The sequence below is a fragment of the Enhydra lutris genome, unplaced genomic scaffold, assembly GCF_002288905.1.
Source record: "Enhydra lutris kenyoni isolate GAN:26980312 unplaced genomic scaffold, ASM228890v2 scaffoldscaffold20, whole genome shotgun sequence".
NCBI classification, from domain to species: Eukaryota; Metazoa; Chordata; class Mammalia; order Carnivora; family Mustelidae; genus Enhydra; species Enhydra lutris.
The window spans coordinates 16,847,688-16,868,012 of NW_019154104.1; the positions used below are offsets into that span (position 1 = coordinate 16,847,688).

Sequence of the window (20,325 nt, forward strand, 5' to 3'; positions counted from 1 at the left end):
TAAAAAACTAAAGAACCAGGTAGCCTCACCTTTCGTCTAGAAAGAGCCATATGGTGTAGAAGGTCCTCAAAGGCCAGTTTCTTTTGGCTAACGTTGGAGTGTTTACTGTGTACCAAGCATCTTACTAGGTTGAACCACATGAAATTGCCAATATTTGACCCCTTGGACCAAAAAAATGGCAACTTCATCCTAAAGAAAATCTTTAAAATAGATTATTTGCTCCTTACATCTGCGAGGTAAGTACTCCCCCACCCACCCACACACTTTTATAAGTGAGAAAAGCACCAAGAGGTCCAAGACCTTGCCCAATAGTAACTTCTTAGTAAATGGTAGAGGCAGGATTCAAACCCCTGTGGCCAACTCCAGACCGGGGTTGTAAACTCCGGATGCACTATTGAAAATGCCGCAGAGTCCTGTGCTGTGCTGTTGCAGACAGGAGTGGTTTCACAGCACTGTGCCCGGTCCCCTGTGAGTTTTACTTTGGCTAAACCCAGATCCCAAGTTTTACCCCTATGGCGGGTTTCCTGGCCCTCCTCCTCCTCCCCAGCACCCCCAGGATCTGTTATCCCCGCCTTGAAACCAGGCAGCCTTTGTGGCCATCTTCCTAGTGTCTTCTGACAGCTCCTCACTGACTTGTGCAAACCCCAACCCTCTAGTCCCGCCCCCCCACCTTGTGTCACTGTGCTTACATTCCCTCATAGACCATAGACCATAGACCATGCCACAAGAATTGTCATTGCCCCTAGGAGTTCCTGATCTTTATCATGGGCTGAGCTTTTATTTCATGACCAGCGTACTCTACAGGTGAGGAAACACGCACGAATGTCTCGCTAGAGGGAGTGGTGATCCCATTGTTTTATCCGGGATTAAACTAGGTGACATCCAGTAGCATGGCACCATCTTCTGACCACGACCTCAGACGTGTCTAGCTGCTGGCTGTCCTTCTGGGACTTATCCTCACATCTGAGTCTCAAGTCTCTCTGGGTTTTTGAAGCGCTCTGAGAACATCCTGAGGAAATGGGGCGCACGGCGGCAGGTGTTTGTCTGGGCGTCTCCTCCAGCAGAGGAGCTGGGGGAGCCTTGGGGGAAAGACTTCCTGGCCTTCCTCCCCGAGCAAACCGACCTCGAGGTGTAAATAAACACCTGCCCAAGAGCTGAGGGCGCCCGCGCGGGGCTTCGGCGCGTCCCCCCACCCCGGACCCAGGCGGTCCGAGTGTCCCTGTGCCGTCGGCGCGCCCGCCGGTGGGCGACCCGCAGGAGCGGCAGCGAGGGGCTGGAGCGAGCCGGCCGTCTGGCCCGCCGCGACGACCCCGGCCAGGAATTTGCCTGGGGCTAGGGCGGCGACAGCGGCGGGGACAGAGGGCAGGAGGCTGCCAGACCAAAGGGAGTCTCCCGCCCGGCCGAGACTGTCCGCGCGCGCCGAGGAGCAGCCCCTGTGGGAAGCGCCGAGGAGGTCCCGGGCGCTGACCCGAGAAAAGCGCGGCGCCCCCGCGCTCCCGCGATCCGCGCGCTCTCGCTTTACCAGCAGGAGGAGAGGCGGGGCGCGAAGGTACGCGCGGGAGACGCTCGCAAGGCGCGGAGAGGCGGCGCGGAGCAGCGCCGGGAAGGAGATGATGCCTGGGCTGCCCCGCCGCGCGGGGCTCCTCCTCGGCGGGGTGCTGCTGGTGGCGCTGCTGGCCGCGAGCCGGACGCTCCCCCAGAGGAGGCCGCGGTCCCGGAGCCCCTCGAGGCTGGCGGAGGTGAGCGGCGGGCCCGGGGCGCGAGCGGCGACCTCCGAGGGCGGGCGCGGGGCGGGGGCCAGGTGCGCGGGACCTGCGGGAGCCCCAGTCCCGGCCGGACGGAGGGCCAGCGGGGGAGAGACTCCACTGCTGGGTTGAGCGTGGGACCCGGACAGCCTGGTCTCTCCCGCCCGCGGCTGCGTCGCCGTGAGCGAACCTCTCCTGCAGCCTCCCATCCAGGGGAGCGCTCCGAGAGGAGCCGGAACGGTGGGAGAGGAACGCGGCGCCGAGTTACTGAGGTTCGACGGGCCAGTGCAGCCTCAAATCAGACCTGCAAAGGTTTGAATCCCTTCGGGTGTGAATTGAGATGAGAAGAGGCAGGGAGTGGGGTCTTTCAACTTGCAGGGGAGTAAGATCAGCCAGGGTCCTTGGTATTACTATGTGCTTGGAAGAGCAGAAGAGGTCGCTAAGACCTGACGGGCGGAGGGCACTTTCTGAGCAGCCTATGAGTGCGTTTTGGGGATGAGACTGAAAACAGAGGAGCGAGTTGGAAAAGGGTGGTTTAGACGTGGAGAGGAATACGGTCTCCCAAAACTTGCCTCCTTGCACCAGGGGCCAGCGGTCCAGCCATTCCTCCGTGGACTGCAGTGGGCACTCATCCGCATGGGGTCAAAACCCTCCAGATTTATTCCGGGGTATGCAGGCTGGTGTGGCAGGGGGTCTGGGCTCCTCCTATGTAGCTATTATTTGAGGAGGAGGAGGACAGAGTAGTTATTCCCATTTTCCCTATGAGGACACCGAGAGAGACCCAGCCGGGTGGGGGAGACTGGAGGGTGAGCGGTACCACAGCTTGGGGGCTAGTAGTGCCCAGGATGCTGAGGCCCTCCAGGGGCCATGGGAAGCAAGGGCCTGGCCTGTACTTGGGGTCTCTATGGACTGGTGTTTATCTGCCTTTTTTTCAATGCTGCCCTCCTAAGGAGACTTTTAGATATTTTTCCTCCAAAATGCCTTTTCCACTGAAATTTTAATACCGTAAATTTACTGTTTATGTACTATGGCACTTTGGTATGTTACAAACCATTGTAATATCCAAGACTTTTTGCCTCCAATTTCCAATTTTTGCCCCTTGTTGAGAGTACATTTTATAGACCAGAGCCCTTCAATGTCCACACTCCTGCCATTTTGGGTTGTATAATTCTTTGTTGTTCACTGTAGCATGTGTTAGCAGCATCCCTGGCCTTGACCCACTAGATGTCTACAGAACCCACTCCTGGATAGAGCCAGACATTGCCCAGTGTTTCCTGAGGGACACCCCTCCCCCGGCCACCTCTGTTGGCAACCACTGCTGTAGACAAATCCGGAGGAACTGAACAGCCTCTGGCCAGTGCCACCTCCTAGAGATGACAGTGGTCCTACAATTAATTGACTTGTTTTTTTTCCTACTCATTTGGCGTTTTCTATTTTAGTACTTACGGCTTTGTATTGTGATGATTTTTTTTTATATGTTTGCCATATCTTCCCCTAAGACTAGCCTAGAGGATGAGTTATTTCAGAGCCAAAGTCCTATCCCCAGCCCTAGAATAGGGCTTGTCAGAATCCTCAAAAGCATGTTAAAGAAAATTAGTGCCACAAAGGAAAAACAGAGCTTGGAGCCCAGGGCCTGGGGTTCTGGTCCCAGTGGGTCATTAACTCATGTATGACTCACCCATGATTTCCTATTTGAAATAGGGGACTGAGGCATCTCCGGGATCCCGTCTAGCTCAAACATTGCCTCAGAAGTCTGTAATGTGTGTTAAAGCTGTTCTATATCAAGGTGTTAGCTAAGAAATCCCACTGAGATGAGGCAGATTGGTGTTCTGGGGCCACAGGTGATTATGATAGGAATAACTGACAGCCCCAAAGACTTTGAAGAAGCAGCTGAAGAACATACCCCACCCCCACCCCAGATCTAAAGGTACAGGATGACGGGATGTGAGCCTTCTCTGGGCCTTGCAGAGTCCGTGCGAAGTGCTTTATGTGCTGTTATTTCATCGTCACACCATGCTGACATGGGTGTTATTCCCATTTTCCAGAGGGAAAAATCAAGGCACAGAGCCGGTAAGCCTCACGGAGCTTGGGAGCCAGGGCTGTCATTTCAAGAGCTATGCCAGGGACCCTTAGCCTGCTCATCTGAAGTCTTGAAGTCTCGAAATCGTCAGCATCAGGAACAAAACGTGCCACCCTCTCTCTGGGCAGGCCTGTTGCTGAGCCTCAGTTTATCCCCACAATCAAATGGGAGTAAGAGAGCCCGTTCCGGTGGCTAGCCTGCTAGGTGAGAAAGCATGGCTCACGTGTGTGGCGTCATCATTACAAGGATTTGTTGGGGGCTAGATGAGCAAGGAACAGCAGAGCTCTCTCCCTTGGGTGTCTTCTGCTCTAGCTCGGCTCACACCACCACCCAAACAGCCACTCCACTGGGCCTAGCCTCTTGCGTTCCTTGCCTTGTTTTCCTCATTTTAGGGTTAAGGAGACAGACAGAGGGTCTGATCACTAACCCATAGTTCTGCGGCTAGTAAGCGGGAAGCGGGGATTGAAACCCAGCTTGGCTTAACTCTGGGACCCCTGGACACCTTGCCCTGGCACCCACCACCTCCTGGGCAGCCAAGGGAAGACCCGGGGGTAGGGGAAACAGAGTTGAGGACTTGAGGTCACAGGTGGGTGATGGAGATGAGAACTAGGAGGAGAGGAGAGAGAGAGAGGACAGCTCCTCCAGGCTGCAAGGACTGCCCGCAGGAAGGGCGGAGCTGCAGGCAGTCCTGCTGTTGCAGCAGGGATGTGGTCCCCTCAGAAGAACGCACGCACGAGGGGACGACGGCCTGAGAGTGAAGAGCTCAGGCCCAGAGGAGGGAGCCCGTGGGCCTGGGGCACCGTCCCACATACGGCTGGGGAGCTCAGTCAGCACTTCCGTCCCGGGCGTCCTCCAGCCAGGTGCCTAGCATCAAGGACTGGATTGCAGGAGGGGCGTGATGGGTGGCAGGTCTTGCCTGTCGGGTCGGGACACCAAGAAGCAGATACTTTCCTGCAGGTTGGCTTTCCTTGGTTGGGGTGTGCCCCACTTCCTAGCCCGGTCGCTGAGGGAGTGTGACCCCAGCATATGTGTGATGCCAAGCCTGTGGCTTCGCCCTCAGCCTCCCCCAGCAGCTGGTTACCTCCTTGGACCTTGACTTTGACCACCGCTCTCCCTCCTGACCATTCTTCCTGCTCAGAGTTTGGAACTACTGGAAAACTGGTTGAGGGAGAAAGGGAAGAATAGAATGCACGTGTGTGTGTGTGTGTGTGTGTGTGTGTGTGTGTGAGAGAGAGAGAGAGAGAGAGAGAGAGAGAGAATGGGGGGAGGGGCATAGATCTTAACACCATTGCCCCAAAGCACGGACTCGGGTATTTGTGCCTGTGTGAAACTCCCCGTGCGAGGGTAGCAGATGGGGAGGCTGGTCCTGTGGGATAGGACAGGTGTTCTTAAATGTGCTGAGCCTCAGAATTCAGGGGAATGCCATGGGATGCACCCCCCAGAGTTTTTGCATAGGGGGTGGTGCTGGGGACTTCAGACCAGCTAAGATGTAAAGATCTGGCAGGGCCTGGCAAGAGGGGTCCTCTCTCTCTCGACACCATCTGTCACCACCTCTAGGTGAGGCTCACTGCACACTGGCCTTGTTTGAGGCAGCCCTCGTTCTAACTCAACAACCATGCCAGACAGAGACTGCTGTTTCCTTAATTTATGGAGGCAGTATTTAAGGCAGATGATGTTAACCCGCCCGAGGTCACACAGCTCGTAAGTGTACAAGTTGGGACTGGAACCCAGGCCGTGTGGCCTCCACCCTCCACCCGTCACTGCCCCGTTAGGCTGCCAGCGAGATGGTGAAAATGGGAGGGCTCCGTGAATACAGAGGTGGTTGTGCAAGGGGGTTGTCGTGAGAGCGTGTCCACACACGTGTGTGTGCACCCAGGCACGGGCGCGGAGATCAGACAGAGCTGAGTTTGAACCCGAGCTCCAGTGCTGTAACCTCGGCGACCTCACGTCAGTCCCTGGCCTTGTCTGAGCCTCCCCGTAAGCTCCTCAGTCACATGGAGAGTCACAGTCACCCCTCGGGGTTGCTCGTGTTCATGCAGCAAGGCAGTGATTTATCGAGCTCCTCCTGTGTCCCAGGCACTGCGCTAGGCACAGGCTACAGCAGGAACAAAGCAGTCAAAAAGTCTTGCCTGCCGTCTAGCTGGGGTGACAGAAGGCACATCAAGGGCCTAGCCCAGGCCCGGGAGGGAAGATGTGTTCAGACAGCACGTGCAGGGCGGGGCCCTGGGCTTTCTACCCCGATCTCTGCGGGCCTTTCCTCCAGTTGCCAGTGTCTGGCGGCCAGATGGCTGTCACTGCTGCTAGGGCCTGCTCTGAGCTGTCACGGCCAGCCTGAGGCGCCCGGGTAGCAAACCCTCTCCTCCCTCCATGATCCCTCAACCAGTGACTGGCGGGGCTGGTAGGTACACAGCCCAGCTCCCCACTCCTGGGGGAGTAGCTGAGGCACCCGATGGGACTGAGTTCCGCTTGTCACCGTTGTCACTAACCTGAGGGAGCATTTCTGTATTAGCTGCTTCCCGTGCCGGACTCACGCCCCGACTCCCTGCTCCTGTCTCCTGGGATCACCTTCCAAAGGAACGACTTGCCCTTGAATTCTTGTGTCAGGGTTGGCTTCTGAAGAAACCCGAACTAAGACGGGTGTCCCCGCTCGACTCCACTCCACTCCACTCCACTCCTGGGGTTCCCTGGGCCTGAAATACAGGGCAGGAGGCCCGAGAGCAGCTCGAGAAAGGTGGCATGTTTAGCCGGGGCTTTCTGTGGCCTTTGTTATCATCAGGTCCTCCTGGGCACCAGGGAGTGGAGAGGTTGAAGAGCCTGGAAATGCACATTCTGAGCACCTGCTGGAAACCAGTTCTTTCCCATCACTATTCCCCATTTTACAGATGAGGATGCTCATAGAGGTTACGTCCCTGTCATGGTCCCCAAGGTCAGAAGTCAGGCTATCTGGAGATTTAGACCTAAGCAGCCAGAATTTTTTTTTTTTTTAAGATTTTATTTATTTGACAGACAGAGATCACAAGTGGGCAGAGAGGCAGGCAGAGAGAGAGAGAGGAGGAAGCAGGCTCCCTGCAGAGCAGAGAGCCCGATGCGGGACTCGATCCCAGGACCCTGAGATCATGACCTGAGCTAAAGGCAGAGGCTTAACCACTGAGCCACCCAGGTGCCCCCCAGAATTTTTTTTTAAGATTTTATTTATTTATTTGACAGACAGAGATCACAAGTAGGCAGAGAGGCAGGCAGAGAGAGAGGAAGGGAAGCAGGCTCCCGGCTGAGCAGAGAGCCCGACACAGGGCTCAATCCTAGGACCCTGGGATCATGACCTGAGCTGAAGGCAGAGGCTTAACCCACTGAGCCACCCAGGTGCCCCTAAGCAGCCAGAATTTGAAGCAGAGTTTCCTTCTTTCTTTTTTTTTAATGTATGTATGTATGTATGTATTTAAGTGATCTCCACACCCAGTGTGGGGCTCGAACTCACAACACGAGATCATGAGTCACATGCTCTACTGACTGAGCCCGCCAGGCACCCCCGAGACCCGGCTTCTTAACTGCAGCATTGTTGACATTCTGGGCTGGATGATTTGTGTGAGGGCTACCCTATGTGTCGTATGACCTCTTGGCCTGAGGCACCCCTCTCCAATCCACACCAGCCAGAGAGGCCACAGACCCTGATGTCATGCTGTCCTGGGACTGCCTGTCTCTGGGCCCCAGAGGCTGCAGACAGGAGCCGCCAGACCACGTCACAGGGACAGCTGGTGCTTTGGTGGCCTCGTGGGTGGGAGCTGCCAGGAAGACGACGCACGGGGATGTGCCAGGCCTCCGAGATGGGTCAGCAAAGGGGCTGACTTGTTCTGCTACTCAGCTGTCCCTCCTCTGCTCATCTGGCCTGGCTGTCTAGACCCGAGCCCCTTGACTCGGTGGCCGACACCAGGACCAGACTCGGGTGGGCCCATAGTGGTTAATGCGGGAGACTTGGAACCAGGAGTCTGCAGATCCCTGCAGGGAGGGGCTAAAGGGGAGGGACCGAAGGTTTTGATTCTCTTTTCCAACCCAAGAAAGTCACAGTGAGAAACTAGACTGTTTAGTTTGCCTCTGATTTGGGCAGTAGACCCTCCACTCTCTTGCCTGTAGTGTCGGAGCACAACGGTTAGGACTATGGGCTCTGGGGCACCTGGCTGGCTCAGCTGGTAGAACGTGTGACTCTTGACCTTGGGGTTGTGGGTTTAAGCCCCACTTTGGGTATAGATATTACTGAAAAATAAAACCTTTAAAAAAGAAGAAGAAGAGGAGTGTAGGCTCTGGGCCCAGGCTGTCTGGTTCAAATCCTGGCTCTACCACTAAATGTCTTGGTGTGACCTTGGGCAAGTTACTTGTCCTCTCTGTGCTTTAGTTTCCATTGTTGAAATGAAGATGACAGCTGGTACCTACCGCTGAGGGTTGTTGGGAGTTGCAATCAGTGATTAAGTAAGTGTTCAGAAAAGTGCCTGGCACACAGGTGTTGTGGAAATATTTGATAAATAAATTCTGACAATCCTTCCAGGTAGGAATTATGCTCATTTTGCTGCTCAAGCTGAATGAGCTAGTAAGAGGCAGAGCTGGGATTTGAACCCAGGCTGATCTGACTGTACAGACCTGTGTTTTCTCACACTGTTTCAGGTATGAAGTGGAGATGGGGTCAAGCCTGTAGACTGAGTGGGGGCAAGATCCCCAGGCACCTAGCCCCTGAGACTTATAAAGGCAGCTCTGGACAGTGCCCTTTCCATCCTGTTGTGGAGACCTGAGTAATGGCTGCAGCCTGAAAGTAGGTGGACGGCCACCCCAGTGTCCCACTGTCTGAGCAGGTGAGGGCTGCAGCTAGAGCCGGAGACAACCGGGGTCTTTCACTTACTATCTCAGCGGAAGCAGGGACAGCCCCGGTGTGGACCCCGCAAGGGCACTGGCTGGTAGAGGGAATTAACTGGCGGACAGGCAGCTGTACCAGCACCTGGAACAGGAAAGGTGCCAGGCCCCAGGTGGGCAGGAGGAGGAAGGTAGCAGTGGTCAGGGATGCTAAGGAATACAGCCCCCTCCTGGATGGCCTGGGGGCCAGCGGCCCAGGTCGGCCCTCACTTCCTGTGGGCCTTTTTGGGCCTTCCCGCCCCAACTTGGGAGGCCCGCTGCCTGTTCCCGGGCAAGAGCCCTGGGGACTCTGAGGCATGTGGTCTGCTAACTGCACTTGGAAATACACGCTTCCCTCTCTGGACCTCAGTTTTCTTCATCTGTAAAACGAGGGGCTTGGCTTGTGTCTCTTCCGTGTGTAGAACTCTGATTTAGCCCCCCTGTCATGCCTCATGTTAGCATCGTCTGTCCAAGCAGTCTGTGGACAGGACCTCACTCACTCTCTGAGGCAGTAAAGCAGGTGCGTTCAGATACGTAGTCACACGGGGAGTGTGTGGCCTGGACAGACCCCAGGGCTCCCGAATCCTCCCTTCAGGTCTACTTGGGGCCAGCCCTGACCCCAGTCACCTCTCCCTCCCCCGCTCTCTCTCTTTCAAGTATTAGCCTCCCCACTTCCCAGCTCTCCTGGGGAAGAAGAGAGGAGCCCACTGCTCCCCAGAACCCGCCTCCAGGCAGGGCCATGCCATCACAGTGAGCCAGCAGCCCTGAGCCTGGACAGGACGGCCCCTCCCAGGACCCTGGAGGTCGCTCCCTTGCTGTTTGAGCTGCAGAAGCTGCCAGGATTGGCCAACACAGACTTGAGTGCCCCAAACCCCAATATCCAGGTGAGAGCTCCAGAAGGGCCGTGGACCCATGGACATCTGGGGAGGAGCTGGGCGGATCCAAGTTCCCATCCTGTATTCCCTGCAGGGAGGGGGTCCTGTTCGGGGTCACCGAAGATGGAGTAGTGGGAGTACTGGTCATCCTCTTCCCGGCCACAGACTGAGCAGGGCACGTGGCCTGCTGAGCCCATGTTTTCTAGTCCATGGTGAGGGACAGACGGCCCTGGCAGGGCTGTCATGAGGACCCAACGAGTGGAGAAGCTTCGTGAGCTGCAGGGGCTTCTAGGAATCTGGGGGAGGAGTGACTTGTGGCCCTCACCCAGGCCCATCCTTCCTGCAGGGTTGGTTGTATGCAGAATGGGGTGGGCTGGTCGTGGGGGGCTGTCCCCCCAGAGGGGCTTTATGGGGCCAATGGGATTCTAGTTTACATTCCCCACTGCCAGTCCTCAATCCCTGATGGTAGTAGTTCTTTTTTTTTATGATTTTATTTATTTATTTGACAGAGAGATCACAAATAGGCAGAGAGGCAGGCAGAGAGAGGGGGGGGGAAGCAGGCTTGCCGCTGAGCAGAGAGCCCGATGCAGGGCTCAATCCTAGGACCCTGAGATCATGACCTGAGCCAAAGGCAGAGGCTTTAACCCACTAAACCACCCAGGCGCCCCCCCTGACGGTAGTAGTTCTGCATTTTGTGCAGCATCTACAGTTTGCAAAACACTTTCATCAAAAGAGAGGGCACCTGGGTGGCTCAGTTGGTTAAGCGACTGCCTTCAGCCCAGGTCACAATCCTGGAGTCCCAGGATCAAGCCCTGCATTGGGCTCCCAGCTCCATGGGGAGTCTGCTCTTCCCTCTGACATTCTCCCCTCTCATGCTATCTCTCACTCTCTCTCAAATAAATAAATAAAACCTTTATATTAAAAAAAAAAGTCCACAAAAAAGCATAGAATCTAATGTTTTTTAAAAAATATTTAATTAATTAATTTATTTTAGAGACAGAGCACACACCAAGAAGGGGAGGGGGAAGCAGAAGGAGAGGGAGAAGCAGGCTCCCCGCTCAGCAGGGAGGCCCACAGCCTGCCTCCCCCTCCCCCGCCCCAGCCTATGCAGGGCTCAGTCCCAGGATCCTGGGATCATGACCTGAACCGAAGGCAGACAACCTACTGAGCCACCAAGGTGCCCCTCATATTATTCTATAATAGCCAAAAATAATGCTTTCAAAGTTCCCTTTCACATAAATGATTTCACGTTCCTTATTTCCTGTCCACCAGGGAACAGGAACAGTGAGGGAACCCCCTTTGCTCCCCTTTTGTCCCCCTCCCCAAACCTCCCCACCCATAGACACTATGGGAGTTTGCTATCTTTGCGATTATTTTCCAGTCCCACAGTGAGCCCCTAGGGTGTTAGTGGCCCCTATGGCTGGGCTGGGCGCCCACAGGCCACTGGAGCCATAATTCCCACCCAGTGCATCTTTTTTTTTTTTTTTTTAAGATTTTATTTATTTATTTGATAGAGATCACTAGTAGTCAGAGGGGCAGGCAGAGAGAGGAGGAAGCAGGATCCCCGATGAGCAGAGAGCCCGATGCAGGGCTCGATCCCAGGACCCTGAGACCATGACCTGAACCGAAGGCAGAGGCTTTAAACCACCCAGGCGCCCCACCAGCCAGCGCATCTTAAAGAGTGGGTCTCTATCCTGGCACAATGTTAAAGCTGCCGTGCCTGGCCCCATGTCAGGTAGTTAAACACAGGTCTAGGGTTGGGTCGGGGGTCTTGATACCCAGGGGATTCCGATGCACAGCTGAGTCTTAAATTGTGACCCCATGTGCCCTGGGAGGCCAGGAAGTTTGGTGAAGAAAACGAGCTGGTTTGGAGGGAAGGGAGGACCTCTGCCCCAATCGTCATCCGTCCTATCCTTGGTGTCTTGCTCTGAGCTCTCCTTTACCCGCCTGCCTGTGTCTGTCCCTCTGCAGGTGACCATTGAGGTGGTGGAGGAGCCCCAGGCCCAGGTGGAGATGGACCTCCTGGCTGAGCCCGGCCGCCGCTGGCCCCAGGGGGTCTCGAGCTGGCTCCCTGTCAAGGAGCTCTTCTGGCCCCTGTTCTGGGGCATCCTGGAGGGCAAGGAGGGGAGGACCGATCTCAAGGGCAGAGCCCCAGGGGAAGAAGACAAAGAGGAGGAGGAGGAGAAGGAGGAAGAGGAGGAGGAGGATTACCCTGAAGAGTTCGGCGAGAGTGAGGACCAGGAGGCCAGTGATGACGAAGAGTATGACGAGGAGGAGCCTGGGTTCAGTGGGGCCGTAGGCAGCCAGGAGCAGGGCTGGCTGGCCCCTGGGGACTGGGCCTTCAAGGAGCCGGACGGCTATGGTGAGCACCCCATCTTGGCATTCCCAGCTGTGGCTTCTGGAGGTCCTGAGTGGAAACAGGGCTAAAGAGGGTCCGTCTGGAGGTCCTGAGTGGAAACGGGGCTAGAGAGAGGCCTGAGAGCTCCCCGAGCAGGGGCTGCAGCGGAGACCAGGAGCTAGGCCTGTACAAACACCATCATCCCCTAAGTAGCAACATTACCTGTAGCTGGCAAAATTTGGGTTTTCTTTTTTTTCCCCAAACATTTGACCTCCACAACAGCCCTGAGACCCCCCCCTCAGCAAAGCGGACATTTGTAATTTTATATATATATTCATATCTGTCAGTTGCCAACGAATTGGGAAACATTATAATAAACCCCACCACTCACAACTGACTTCATTTTCAGACTGTGCGGTTTGCATCCTGGCTCTGCCGCTTTCCAGCTGAGTGACCTTGGGCAAGTTACTTAACCTCTCTGTGCCTCTTTTCCTTCCTCTCTAAAATGGAGAATGACACAACCCTCACTACATAAGACTGGGTGTAGAGGGTATTAAGTGAGTTAATACACTTAAAGTGCCTGCATGTAGTAAACTAAATATTGGCTGTTTTTATCAGAAAACCACCTAACAGCCCAGACCATCCAGAAAATGCCCCCTCAGCCCCGGCCAGACCTCCATGATGGCCGTTTTTATGTTTTATGCTGCAGTCCAGGCTTCCCTGGGCACAGACCTGTTTCATGCACCATCGTAGCCATTCTCCCCAGAGCCCTGGCATTTGGTCCTTGGAGGGAGGTGCCGTGCTGAGAACTAAGACCAAAATAATGTAAACTGGCAGAAACTTTAGGCTTTCCAGCTCATCTTCCATGAATTGTCCTTCAGCTCCTGGTGCCCGCCTGCTCAGACCTGCCTGGGAAGTGAGGAGAAAGCGGGCTTTGTCAGGACTTTGTCAGGACTATGTCAGGACTCTGGGGGTTCCACAGAGACCCCCCCCCCCCACCACCGGGTCCCAGCCCTGCACAGCCTGTCTTGGTGGACATCAGGTTCCTCAGACCAGTGCTGGGTCCCCAGCGTGGGAAGTCAGGATCTTCCTTAATATCCCAGTGCCAGGGGGCGCCTGGGTGGCTCAGTGGGTTAAAGCCTCTGCCTTCGGCTCAGGTCATGATCCCAGGGTCCTGGGATCAAGCCCCGCATCAGGCTCTCTGCTCAGCAGGGAGCCTGCTTCCCACTCTCTCTATGCCTACTTGTGACCCCTCTCTCTCTCTGTCAAATAAATAAAAAATAGCTTTAAAAAATTAAAAAAAAAAATCCCAGTGCCAGGGTGATCTTGTCAGCTGTGGTTCTGACTGACGTGGTTTGCACAGAGGTCTGCTCTACGGGGGTGCCCAGCTGAGGGACAGGCGGGAGCTGGAATCCAGCCCATGCTTCGTCCCCTAGGCCGGGAGCCCTGGCAAGGGTGGCATGCTCCCAAGGAAGGGGTGTGTTTTGGTGACAGGCCCTGGTGCTCCCCTTGTGCTCGTACACCCCTGGCTCCCTGCCTTGACTCGGACTCTGAGCGTTCAGAGTAGTGGAGGCCCTGATCTCCCAGCCAGAGGAGGACTTGGCCCTGCGGCCGCGCCTGCACCACCACCAGGGTCCCGAGCCTACTGCCTGCCCCCTTGTCGAGGTGAAACGAGCCCCAGGGCCGGGGCCGGCAGAGGCAGCTGCTTACATGCTGGTGGTCCCCTGGGCACAGACACCTTGTCTGAGGATGGGGCCTGGAGAAGGGAGGCAGGGGGCTCACAGACGCAGTGGTCTGGCCTCGGCCCAGGCCTAGCCCGGATGCTGTGGGCACTGAGAGCCTAGTGAGGGCTGGGCCTCCCCCACGGGGAGCACGGAGGTTCCCCAGGGTCCCACCAGCCTGGCTGCCTCTCCTCCCAAAGGCACCGAGGACAAAGAGCCCTTGAGCTTCCCCAGTGAGGGGTGGCAGCGCCCGGCCCACAATGCCCCGGACATGCTCAGCCCAGGTCAGTGGGGAGCTAGGCCCTGCTCCCAGGGGTTTGGGGAGAACCTTTCCGGGAGTGTCGAGCATCACTGCAGACAGGAATCTCACCTCCATCTATGGAGGCAGGGTACACGTTCCAGCTGGAAGATGACCCTCTTCGGCAAAGGGACCCCGGCCTTTCTCAGTTCCCCTAGCCAGGCCATTGACATTCCCCAGCCTGACATTCCTGCTGGGAAGAAGGTCCTGATGGGAGCCACAGAACTTGGAGGTTGCCCTGGGGGGGCATTTTCTGCCTGGCTGTGGGATGGGATGGGATATTCTGGCTTCCACTCTCGGTCACTCTGGGGGCTCCCAGGCAGGCTCTGTGTGGGAAGGGGTGCTGTCAGAAACAGGGCAGGGACCAGAACTCTGGAACTGCTCCTTCCAGCAGCGTAGGGGAGCAGGCTGTTTTTACTAGAACATTCTGCATCTGCATCTCTTGGGGTCCCTTGCACCCCCTAAGGAGGGTGGCAGCTGCCGACAGGCCGCTTGCAGGTGGGGCCCATGCTCACTACTGTGAGGCTCCCTGAGCCGGTGGGGTGCGCCTGGCGCTGTGCGGGGCCGGGGATCTGCCCTCACGGAGCTCGGGTCTTAGGAGGAGAGAGACACACGGCCAGCTTGAGCACTATGTGGCAGGGCGTGTCTCCACATTCTGGAGCAAAGAGGAAGGAGCCATGTTTTCTGTGTGGCCAGAGTCAGAGGCCACATTCTCAAGAGAAAGAGAAGAGAGGAGGCAACCTAGACAGAGGGGGCCACAGGGGGCCCAGAGAGGCAGGGTAAGCCTGATAGCTGGTGGAGGTAAGAACGAGAATGGACCAATGGTGAAGACAGGGGAACACTTTCTTACCAAGTGCTTAAAACAGCGGTGCCTGCCCCCAGCACCTCCCAGTCCCTTCCCCAAGACCCCAGATCCTTCCCACCACCCAGCACGTAGAGGGACAGCCCCTTGGCCAACATCGTTTTGAGCTGTGGCTTCTGGCTTCAGGTTTCCTGGGGAGGGGGCTGTGCGGTAGCCCTTCTCTGTCCACAGGGGAGGTCAGGGTCGGGGAGTGCCCACGGGGGAGGGGGGTGCCCACGGGGGAAGCGGGGACGGTGGTGCCCTACGGCACCCAGGTCTGGTGTGCGGCCTTCCCTCTCCGGGCGGGCGTAGGTCCTTGATCAACTCCCTCCGCACCGGTGACCGGCTCCCCTCCCCCCTGCAGAGGTGGACAGCTGCGAGAGGTGGCTGAACTGCAAGAGTGACTTCCTGGCCCAGTACATGCATCAGGTGCTGCAGGACCTGCCCAGCTGCCCCTGCAGGTACCCGCTGGAGGCCGCGTCGAGCGCCGTGAGCCTGCAGGACGAGCGCCGCGGCCGCAGCTTCCGCTGGAAGGACGCGAGCGGCCCGCGGGAGCGCCTGGACGTGTACCAGCCCACCGCGCGCTTCTGCCTGCGCTCGGTGCTGTCGGGCGAGAGCAGCACCCTGGCCGCGCAGCACTGCTGCTACGACGCGGACAACCGGCTGCTGACCCGGGGCAAGGGTGCCGGCGCCCCCGACCTCATCAGCACCGACTTCTCGCCCGAGCTGCACTTCAAGCTCGACACCCTGCCCTGGATCCTCTGCAAGGGCGACTGGAGCCGCTACCACACCGTGCGGCCCCCCAACAACGGCCGGGCCTGCGCGGACAACCCGCCCGAGGAAGAGTACTTGGCCCAGTTGCAGGAGGCCAAGGAGTACTGACGGGGGGAGGGGGGGCTGTGCCCGAGAACCCGCCCCTGCAGACCCCGGCCCTCTGCCCGCACCCCTGGGTAGGTGCCCGAGAACCCCAGGCAGGTCGGCACCCCGGCGGGGGGGGGGGGGGGGGGGGGGGGGGGGGGCACAAGGCTGAGGGGTGTACAGGGGCCAGGGCAAGGGATGGAGCTCACTCCCGGAGGTCGAAGGGTGTACCTGAGGAAGCAGGAGTCTGGGGGTGGGGGGCATTGCCCTCCCCTGCCTTCTGGGAGGCTGTATCCCAGCCTGGCCATGCACTCTGTCCCCTCTCCCCCTGCGCTGGGCTCTGTGCACAGGTAAGGGCCGGGCTCCCCAGCACACAATGATTGCCCGTCTGGGTGGCAGAAAGTCCAGGTCCTGAGGTGCTACTCAGGCTGGCAGCCAACCTCGTGAGTGGCCCCCTCCTTACCTCTGGGTGGTTGCACGAGGCCCTCTTGCCCCAGCTCTGCTGGGAGCCACCACAGACCAGGAGCGTGTCCCTTGCAGGATAATCTAGGCTCCAAGCTTCCCTTTGGGGGACACCTTCGGTGTAGGGCTGAAGTCAATCTGCAGGGCCCAGTGTGGACAGACAGGTTGAGGCGGCCAAGTTAAGGGATGGCTCCAGGCGGGGAACAGGTCAACCTATTCAGGGCCCTCTCTTTGTCCAGCACGTCTGTCCTGTCCAGGTTGTAGGTAGGCACGTGCAGGCCTGGGAGATGGTGCAGCTTGGGCTAGGCTCAGGACAGGTTCAAGAGGATGTGCCCCACGGTGAACTGGGAAACCAGTTCTCTGGACTGGGTTGGCGGCAGGGAAGCCCAGGTCTGGGCCAATTCTGTGGTGGAAACGGCCCCACCACGGCCCACTTCATGCTCCGAGCTGATGTTATCGAGGCACCGAGCTCAGCGCTGGGAAGAGAGGCACCTGACTGGCAATCCTAGCTCTCCTTGTGCTTCTCCTGCCCCCTCACCTCCGCCCCTGAACCGTACTTCTGGTCTGTGGAGTTGAAGTGATGAAGTCCCAACTGTCCTGTTCACAGAAGCTCCAAAAGGTGGGGACCTCGGTCCCCAGACAGCTGCCCTGAAGCTCTTCGTGATCCTCCGCAATAAAGCACTTTATTTTCAAATTCTGTCTGATGAGGAATTGGGAGCCTCCGCAGAGGTGTAGGGAGCCCTGTTTGCAGCCCAAGCCAAGCCCGCCACGGTGGGGTTTGCGACTGCTTGACCCAGTTGGGTGGGCAGAGCTCCTGGAGTGCAGAGGTTGGATGTAGGTGTGAATCATCCCACACTTCTACAGTGTTGCCTGGCAGGTGGGAGTAGCTGGCCGGACCTCAGGAGCACATTTGCTAGTTCCTGGGGACAGGAGGACTTGTGAGTCAGAGATAAATGGCATGCACTCCAGAGGAAGTGGTTTGCTGCCCAGAGTTGCCCAAAGGATTACAGTTGTAAGATGACGGAAGTGGACCTGCACTCTGCTTTGGTTGCTACCCGTAACAGACACTGCACTGTCACTCCTGGCACTTGGGAAAGAACAGAGACACATCAGGAAGGAGAATGAGACAAGGTGTGCCCAGCCATCACCTGGAGATGCTCAGAGAACCAGGTGTTTCCATAACCACCACACCTAGAGGTAAGTTTATTAGTCTGGTCCTGGACTACAGTCTAAAAGCACTGGGTGAGACTAAAATATTACAGGGGCAGCGAGGGCCGGATCTCAGGTCACCAGAGGGGATGCAAGTTCGTTCCCTTTCTCTTGGCTGGGGTAATCAACGTGATTATTAGCACAGGAAAGTTTTGATTATCTTTTAGCAGAAACTTATTTACTTATTTGAGAGAGAGAGAGTGAGAGAGAGATCAGGGGGAGGAGCAGAGAGAGAGGGAGAGAGAATCCTGAGCAAGACTCCATGCTGAGCAGGGAGCCCGACAGGGGGCTCAATCCCAGGACCCTGAGATCATGACCAGAGCTGAAATCAAGAACCGCCACTCAAACAACTGAACCACCCAGATGCTCTGGCAGAAATTTTTTTTTTTTAAAGATTTTACTTATTTATTTGACAGACAGAGATCACAAGTAGGCAGAGAGGCAGGCAGAGAGAGAGGAAGGGAAGCAAGCGCCCTGCTGAGCAGAGAGCCTGATGCGGGGCTCGATCCCAGGACCCCGGGATCATGACCTGAGCCGAAGGCAGAGGCTTTTAACCCACTGAACCACCCAGGCGCCCCAGCAGAAATTCTTTATTAAGTAAGAAGATAAGGACATCCCAGAGTCTGTTTCCATAGGAATCTGCTAATTCCCCTCCTTTCTGATATAACTTACCTTGACACTTAAACACATTGTGTAAATTTAATCTGTACCTAATGCTTGTCTGTTACCCAAACTGAATTTAGCCGGCCACGTTTTTGATCTGTAATCCAAGTGACAGGTGGAATTGCTATCATGTCAGGCCACAGCTGACAGAAGATAAAGGGGGTTGGAAAGGAGCCTTGAAGGGGCTGGAGAGCCAGTCAGCTATAAAATGATGTTTCTTCAAACTACAAGGGAGAAGGAGGTGCTGTGCAGGGGGCTGAGGGCCCAGGACACAGGTGTATGGAGAAACTGTGACGGGGAGGTCGCTGACCTTGCCGAAGGGAGGATTTGGTGTGACTGGTACCTGGCCCAGGAGGGTCCACCTGACCCCCCGCCCTGTTCGGGTCCAGTGTTGGTGGGGTCACTGTCTTGACTCGCTGTTTTTCCTGTCCCAAACACCAGGAGCCCTCTGTGGCCATGCAGCCAGCGCGAACACTGCCACGGCCCAGTCCCCAGGATGGTTTTGCCCAGTTTCCCTCTGGTGTATCTCCTAAAGGGCCCTAGGTTAGGCAAGACCAGTCAGATTGAATTCTTACCAGGGTTTAAAACAACTGGTGCTATGAACTCCTCCTGATCCTGCTGACTTCCCTTGTCTGTTGGAAGACAGAACGGTTCAGGAGCCTTTGTCCTGTTAGTCACGAAAAGGTCACAAAATGTGCTTCTGTGGGCTCCTCCATTACAGTTAGATTTTCTTAACAGGTTGGGATGCTTCTCGAATTGCATCCTGACCCCAGTATCACCTGCAGTATTTATTAAACTCTTAGGTTCATGGGTTACACCCCACACTGAGTCAGAATCAATTAGGGGTGGAGTCCATAAAATTTGCTGACTTTAACAGGTTCCCCGGGGGGGATTCTGAGTGAGGTGAGTCCTTGGCCTATGATTCACAATATGGCCAGTTAACTAGCTTTTCAAAATAATTCTAGCCCCAGGGAAGACGCCTGGGCTCTGGAGTCCGGCCGTTGGTAGGGGACATTTGCCAGATGCTGGCAAGTGCCAGTGTTTCTGTATGTGTTCTCTCTAATGCTCTGATAAGGCGCCTACTGTACCCATTATCCTGGTGAGAAAATGTGCCCCATTTGTAGGAAGGGGCACAACTTAACACAAGTGCAGTCAAGTCCACAGTTGTGTTTTTTTTAGCTCTGATATTCTGCTTTTTAGTCTCAAAAATGCTATCAGTAAAATGGCAGTGGTAAAAACTCTAACAGCCGTTGTCAGCACTGGGGATGTGAACTGTCACTGAGCATGTCATGGGACGGGTGATCTGCCCGATGTTCTGGGTTTTATTAAGGACTTTGTGATCTCTGCTTCAGATTTTTTCAAGAAATCTAGACTTGGTTAACTCCCCAGCCAGGTATGAAAGGGTTCCTGTTTTGTCACTGTTCTGTGTGGGGAGCAGGAGTCTGTTAGGAGGGGCCCCTAGGTTTGATTCAAGCTACCGTCCAGGCTTTTTACCAAAAGGCATCTTTTTGGCCCCCAGGAGGCAGATCTAATGCCAAGCTAGATGCTAATTAGTTCAGTCCACCATTGTTTGGGTAATTCAAGCCCAGAGTGGCTTTCAGGGGTCTAAATGATCCCCATGGGTACTGGTTTTCTGCTTTGACTACAATGCTGTGGCCACGTCATGGTGTTAGGATTAGCCCGCAGGCCTTGCTGCCACCTAATAAAAGAGACAAAAATAGTTGAAGGAAATAGCTGTGCCTGCAGGGGGCTGAGTGTCTGGGTTAGCAGGCGCGGACTCCCGAGGGATGCCGGACGCCAGGGCCTGGCTGGTCCAGGACAGTGACCCTCCCATCTGGGGGTGGGGGAGGTTGCTTCTCTTGCCACGTGGCAGCTGGAACCCCATTTGAACACATCCCCGCCACTTGGTCAGTGCTCTGTAAACCTGCGTAGTGGAACCAGGGATTAGCAAGAACATTTGTGTCTTCTTTCTGGGGGAAGTAACAGGCCTTCCAGGAGGGATGCCTGACACACCAGCAGCTGTCTGGGGGGTGGGGGATGGTGAACCCAGTGGCAAGGCAGCAGCCAGTGGTATAGACTCGAGCACCGGCTCTGCAGGTCTTTGATCTCAGTCTCAGCTCTACTAAATGGCCACTGCCAGGTCTTGGGTATTACTGAAGAAACGCAAGATCTGGATTCTTAGGCAACAGAAAATGCTGGTAGTATCTCTTCCCCAAGGCTATGATGGAGGTTAAGCGAGCTGTGCACGGGGGTTACACAGCGTCTGGTACCTAGTGACTGATCGGGAAGCAGGAGCCGTGAACCTGAGGCCCACTCCGCTCAGCCACAGCGTGGATAGCTTTCCCCATCTCACAGCAGCA

At 56.1% G+C, this 20,325-nt stretch overlaps 1 protein-coding gene across 1 annotated transcript; it reads left to right on the top strand.

The window, feature by feature from the left end:
• Positions 1 to 1,613: 1,613 nt before the first annotated feature.
• LOC111148462 (isthmin 2) lies at positions 1,614 to 15,655 on the top strand. Its single transcript, XM_022505019.1, has 4 exons — positions 1,614 to 1,746; positions 9,364 to 9,584; positions 11,547 to 11,937; positions 15,138 to 15,655. The coding sequence occupies exons 1-4, from the start codon at positions 1,614 to 1,616 to the stop codon at positions 15,653 to 15,655; spliced, it is 1,263 nt and encodes a 420-aa protein (XP_022360727.1).
• The last annotated feature ends 4,670 nt before the right edge of the window (positions 15,656 to 20,325 follow it).

What these genes read in the sequence shown, in the direction of transcription:
- LOC111148462 (XM_022505019.1), top strand. Translation starts at nt 1,614, where the DNA reads ATGCCTGGGCTGCCCCGCCGCGCGGGGCTCCTCCTCGGCGGGGTGCTG. An exon ending in GAGGCTGGCGGAGGTGAGCG is followed by an intron (nt 1,747 to 9,363) that starts GCGGGCCCGGGG and finishes TTCAAGTATTAG; the next exon opens with CCTCCCCACTTCCCAGCTCT. An exon ending in CCCCAAACCCCAATATCCAG is followed by an intron (nt 9,585 to 11,546) that starts GTGAGAGCTCCA and finishes GTCCCTCTGCAG; the next exon opens with GTGACCATTGAGGTGGTGGA.